This window comes from Corvus brachyrhynchos, unplaced genomic scaffold (assembly GCF_000691975.1).
Source record: "Corvus brachyrhynchos isolate BGI_N302 unplaced genomic scaffold, ASM69197v1 scaffold346, whole genome shotgun sequence".
NCBI lineage: Eukaryota > Metazoa > Chordata > Aves > Passeriformes > Corvidae > Corvus > Corvus brachyrhynchos.
The window spans coordinates 3,417,611-3,422,706 of NW_008238644.1; the positions used below are offsets into that span (position 1 = coordinate 3,417,611).

Below are 5,096 nucleotides of genomic sequence, written 5' to 3' on the forward strand. Positions count from 1 at the left end.
TGTGCCAGGGCCAGGCTGTGCCAGCGCCCGGCTGTCCGAGGGCCCAGCTGTCCGAGGGCCAGGCTGTCTCAGGGCCCGGCTGAGGGTCCGACTCTTCTCCCAAGCAAGCAGCGATAGGATGGGAGAGTGTGGTCTTTTGTCCCTCTGCCAGGGGAGGTTGAGGTTGGACATGAGGAGGAATTTCTTCCCGGAAAGGGTGATTAGACATTGGATTAGACTGTCCAGGTAGGTGGTGGAGTCACTGTCCCTGGAGGTGTTTAAGGAAAGACTGGAGGTGTCACTCAGTGCCATGGTCTGTTTGACGTGGTGTTCAGACAGAGGTTGGACTCAATGATCTCCAATGTCTTCTCCAACATAATTGAACCTGGGATTCTGTAAGAGCAGCTGCAGAGTGCTGCAGTCAGTGTTGCCCAGAAAGATCTGGTCATCTGCAGGGACAGCAGCAGTGGCTTGGGGCTGCAGATGGCTCTAGAAGTGGTTGAAGAGCCCAGAGCAGAGCCCACTGCCCAGCGAGGTCATAGCACATGGCCCCAGTGCACAGGGAGCCCTGTGAGACAGCCAGGAGGGGACTCATCCATGTGCTTGATGTTGATTGATGAACATGCTGCCTCTGTGAGCCTGGGACAGTGGGGCTGGCCCCTGCCTCACCATGTGTGAGAGGTCAGAGGTGTTCAGGAGCTGGGGCTCCACTGGTACTTTCCCCAGACCCTGCAGGACTAGCCTGGGCAAACCCCTGGTGGGCAGAGCTTTATTGCCACTGGGAACTGGGGACACAGGCGAAGGAGCAGCGAGGCTTTGGGGGAACTGCCAGGATGACACAGTGGCTTGCTGTCTGAGCCAGCACAGGCAGGACACAGGAACAACCACAAAACCATGGATGAAAGGCAAAGAGGAAATTTATTTTTATTACCTCACCAACTGGAGGATCCCCCAAGCAGCACCCAGGCAGAGGCACACAAGCAGGGATGCAGGCACTGTGGATCTTGTTCCACCCTAGAGGATCACCGAACCTGCTGTTTTTGCTTGTTTATCAAGGAATTGTGCAGTTGTGGTTTACCACTGTGATTTGATCTTTCCCACAGCAGGGCAGGAATTTCAAGCATGTTAAATAAGGTGCCACTAAGTCTATCACAGGCCTGTGTTATCTAAACACAGGAGTTCTACTTACTGAGCACACAAAACTAAACAACGATGAGTATGTTATATGTGTTTTTCTACATCAGCTGCAAGGCACTTGAGCATGTTTGCAATCTTCCTTGCCTATCTTCCATTATTTTTCCACACTTTGCCTCCCTGGGACTCCTTATCCCATCTGTCCCCATCAGTTGGCCAGTGGCCCCTGTCTGCTCAGCTGCAGCTGCCCATTCAACAGGACACATCCCTGGGTGTGCTTGTGGGCACCTTGGAGCAGGGAAGGGGACTTGGCAGGAAGCAAGACTGGCGATGCAGGGCATTTGGCAGAGGCATGGCAGGAGCGGGGAGCAGGGCTTGTGGAGCGGTAAGGTTTGGGCAGCAAAGCTGTGGAGCAGGGCGGGTGCAGGGCTGCAGGAGTGTGTCACACTCTCCCATAGCTCTTCTGGTAGGGGCTGTGCTCGCTGGGGGCGGCTGGGGGCCCAGGCATTGGAGGTGGTGCGTGGTTGCTGCTGTCCCAGAGGGGCTCATGGCTGTCCTTGGGTGGCAGCTCAGTCACATAGCAGATGTTCTCACTGTAGTTGGGCTTGAAGCTCTCCACGACATCTTTGGGGACTCCAGCCCATTCCTCCAGGGAGCAGAGCAGGGTGAGAGGAGCTGCCACACAGCCCAGCCCCACCCCCACGCAGCAGGGGTGAACCCAGGGCAGGGCTGTTTGCACCACCTTACCTGGAAGTTGCCCTTGTGGGTGATGAACAGCTCATCAAAATTCTTGCTGGGGTTGGGAATTCGGGGCATCAGGATGACCCATACCCTGTGCAGGAGAGGTGTGTCAGAGGGGAAGAGTCCCAGTGCTGCTGCCCCCAATCAGCTCCCCACACTCACCTTTCTATGCGCATCAGGAGGATGACAAGGACCAGCAGGAGCAGGCAGGAGGCAATGGGGACCAAGATGGTGTGGATCTTGAACCAGTGCAGCTGTTCCTCCACTGTGCCTGGAAAAAGCCGGGGTGACAGTGACCTCTAGACAGCACAGCCCCACAGCAGTGGGGTGGGCCTGCAGGCGGCCCTTCGTGGGTGGCCACGGCATTGCTCACAGCAGGGCTCAGCTGGGAACAGAGGATGGACAAGGGGCCTGTCCCCAACCCCTGCCATCCTATCACCATAACTAGCTGGTGACCCTGTCCTGGCTCAGCCATGCCATCCAGTGCTAAGAAGCCCCTGGCAAAAGTCAGCAGGTCCCACTGGTGGGGTGTGTTTTGCTTCCAGAAGTACAAAGGATGCTGCTGCCTGCACCCCACATGCCCGGGATGGGTCTTGCACCTGAGCTGCTGCCTCAGGCCATTCCTTACTTGCTTGGCCATCCCTCGCCTGCTGAGCCCTGCCATGCTCCAGTCCATCCTATCCCACTGCAGCCCTCAGAACATACCCTTGCTGGTGGACTTGCTGCCCCAGAAGACAGGAGCGCTCCACTCACTCCAGAACTGGGTGCTGCCACAGTATTTGTTGATCTTGCTGCGCACGTAGAAGGTGTAGTACTTCTCATAGTCCACGCTGGGCAAGGAGAAGACATCTCCATTCACCGAGAGCTCCTGCAGAGACATGAGCCACATGCTGCTGGCTGGGACCACCTTGGAGGCTGGTGCACAGGTCACCCCCAGGCACAGCCACAAGAGTGCTGTGCCCAGGGCTCTCACCGTCCAGCTGGTGTCCTTGTTGCTCTTGTACTTGACAGCATGCTCCAGGCACCTGGCTTTGGGGTACGGGGTGGCCCAGGTCAGCTGCAGCTGATTGTTGCTCATGTTGCGGATGGTCAGGTTGACGGGCGCCTCTGGTTTCACTGCGAGGGACAGGTGACACCCAGTGAAGGCTGGCCCCATGCACCAGTGGCCCTGCCACCAGCTGGGAGCTGATAGGGCAGCTCTGAGGACGCACAGCTCTGCAGAGGAGAGGGGGTTCCCTCTGTACCCAGGTCCTGCAGCAACATGCGCTTGCTGGGGATCTCCAGGGTCTTGCCGTCAATGCTGGCATTGATGAAAACATGGAAAGACTGGAACTGGATGAGCTCGTTCCGCTTGAAGTAGCAGCCGACCCTGACACCATGGTCCTGCAGGTAATGCTTGCACTCCACCTTGTCAGATGCGTTCTTGTACCTGTGTCACAGTAGGTTACCAGGATTCCCCAAAGCCTTGCATGCCCCAGCCCTCACTGGGACCCCTCTCCCCAGCACATCCCATCCTGCTTGCCCTGGAGACAGAGCCAGCCCCACCCTGGGCTCAGGGTGGAGGAGCAGCCTGATGCCAGGACCAGCAATGCTGGCAGTAGCCCCCCTGTGCAAGGACCCACCACTGGACATCCTCCTGTAGGACTGGCCATGGGGCAGAGGCACCTACCGGTAGTAGAGGGAGTAGTTGACGCTGAGTGTCTCTCTGGTCCCCCACTTGCAAGTCATGTACTCCTCGTTGAAGAGGACACACTCCACCCCTGCAAGCAACAGACACTGCTGGGCATTGTAGTGGTGGGTGGCTGTGCCAGGGCCCAGGGGTGCACCGGAGACACATGGCACACGCCAGGTCCCTGCATATCCCTATGAGCCTCCCTCCACAGGAACCAAACAAAGTCATCAGCCAGCACTGCAGGAGAAAGCCCCAGCCGAGCTTTCCCGGGTTGTAATGTAACACAACGGAGCAAAGGGCTGTTTCCACACATGGAGATGGAGGACATCTTCCAGCCAGCCCAGGAGGTCCAGGGATACAGAGGGGCTGCATTTCCACAGAAAGCTGTTGTTTTACTGACAGCCAGCCAAGGAGTGGGTTTTTTCTCAGAAAACAGATGCTGGAATGAGAGTGCCAACTGGAAAGAGAAGCCTCTGTCTCCCATCCCCTTCCTGTGCGCAGCAGTACCGAGGTGACCAGGAAGGAAAAGGCAGCTGGAGCAAATCCACTGACCATGCTGGCCAGCACCCACACAGAGTACGGACCAAGAGGATCTGCCAGTAGTGATGGGGCAGGACTGCTGCAGGACTAGTAGCCAGGGGGCTGGTGGGGTCAGAAATGCTCCAGCACTTCAGTGGCAGCAAGGACACCCCCCAGTAGGGCTCCCTGGTACAGTCTGACCCTCCTGGCAGCCCCACTGTGAGGGCCCATATAGGTGCCGCAGGTCCTGGGGCACATCGGGGGGTTGCAGGGTCCCTGGTGTGTGCCACAACAGTGCGCCAGCCCACGCAGCCTCACATCCTGTCCTCCTCGCCCGCCATCACTGGGGAGCTCCATCCCCCAGCCCCCACCCGCAGAAGGGGCCCGTGGCCTTCCCATGTGCCGCCTTACCTGGATGGCTTTGGGCAGCAGCAGGATAGAGACCTGGCCCACAGAGGAGAAGGAGGAGAGGCACGAGGAAGGTGCCAGGAACCGCCATGAGGGGGCCTGAGCAGGGACGCGTGCGAACAGCCTCACGCAGGGCTGCTGGCTTCCGCACCACACTGCTTCCTGCCCCACAGCACTGCCTGAACCAGGGGCCCACCCTACGTGCTGCCCCATGGGCCACCTTACAGGGACCACAGCTCGCTCCAGTGGGGCCCCGTGGCTCATCCCAGTGGGGCCCCGTGGCTCATCCCACTGGGATCCTGCAGCTCATCCCACTGGGACCCCATGGCTCATCCCAGTGGGATTCCATGGCTCATCCCACTGGGATCCCACAGCTAACCCACTGGGACCCCACAGCTCATCCCACTGGCACCCCATGGCTCATCCCACCGGGACTGCATCACCCTTCCTGCTCAGGTCCCACGCCTCACACCTTTTGGACCCCCCCAGTTCATCCTGTCGTGTTCCCATGGCTCACACTGCCGTGCTGTAGGGATCACCGCCACTGGGCTGCCCCAGGAGCATGGCTGGGATGGGGATCCCAACGCCCAGCCCGCCTGGATCCCTGAGAGCATCACTGGGAGGCACTGAGGCAGGAGGAGGG

General features: G+C 58.9%; 2 protein-coding genes across 3 annotated transcripts in view; one reads left to right on the top strand and one right to left on the bottom strand.

Annotated features, from left to right (window-relative positions):
* Positions 1 to 878: 878 nt before the first annotated feature.
* Positions 879 to 4,718, bottom strand: IL2RG (interleukin 2 receptor subunit gamma). Of its 2 annotated transcripts, none has more exons than XM_017737527.1 (8): positions 4,457 to 4,718; positions 3,524 to 3,614; positions 3,066 to 3,283; positions 2,828 to 2,970; positions 2,560 to 2,722; positions 2,017 to 2,125; positions 1,861 to 1,945; positions 879 to 1,759 (listed from the first exon to the last, which is right to left on the bottom strand). In XM_017737527.1, exons 1-8 carry the CDS (start codon positions 4,542 to 4,544, stop codon positions 1,556 to 1,558), a joined length of 1,101 nt encoding a protein of 366 aa, XP_017593016.1. In that variant the 5' UTR covers positions 4,545 to 4,718; the 3' UTR covers positions 879 to 1,555. The 2 variants fall into 2 exon arrangements, with proteins under 2 accessions (XP_017593016.1, XP_008634463.1); XM_008636241.2 differs by having other exon boundaries at positions 3,099 to 3,283; positions 4,457 to 4,715.
* The window catches only part of MED12 (mediator complex subunit 12), a 37,336-nt gene continuing 36,782 nt past the window's right edge, over positions 4,543 to 5,096 (top strand). Inside the window, 1 exon segment of the mRNA XM_017737487.1 lies at positions 4,543 to 4,566. Coding sequence (XP_017592976.1) covers positions 4,543 to 4,566 — 24 coding nt within the window.

Coding starts and splice junctions, on each gene's coding strand:
- IL2RG (XM_017737527.1), bottom strand. CDS start 4,544: ATGGCGGTTCCTGGCACCTTCCTCGTGCCTCTCCTCCTTCTCCTCTGT. Junction 3,615..4,456: donor TGCTGCCCAAAGCCATCCAG/GTAAGGCGGCAC, acceptor TGTTGCTTGCAG/GGGTGGAGTGTGTCCTCTTC. Junction 2,723..2,827: donor ACAAGGACACCAGCTGGACG/GTGAGAGCCCTG, acceptor ATGTCTCTGCAG/GAGCTCTCGGTGAATGGAGA.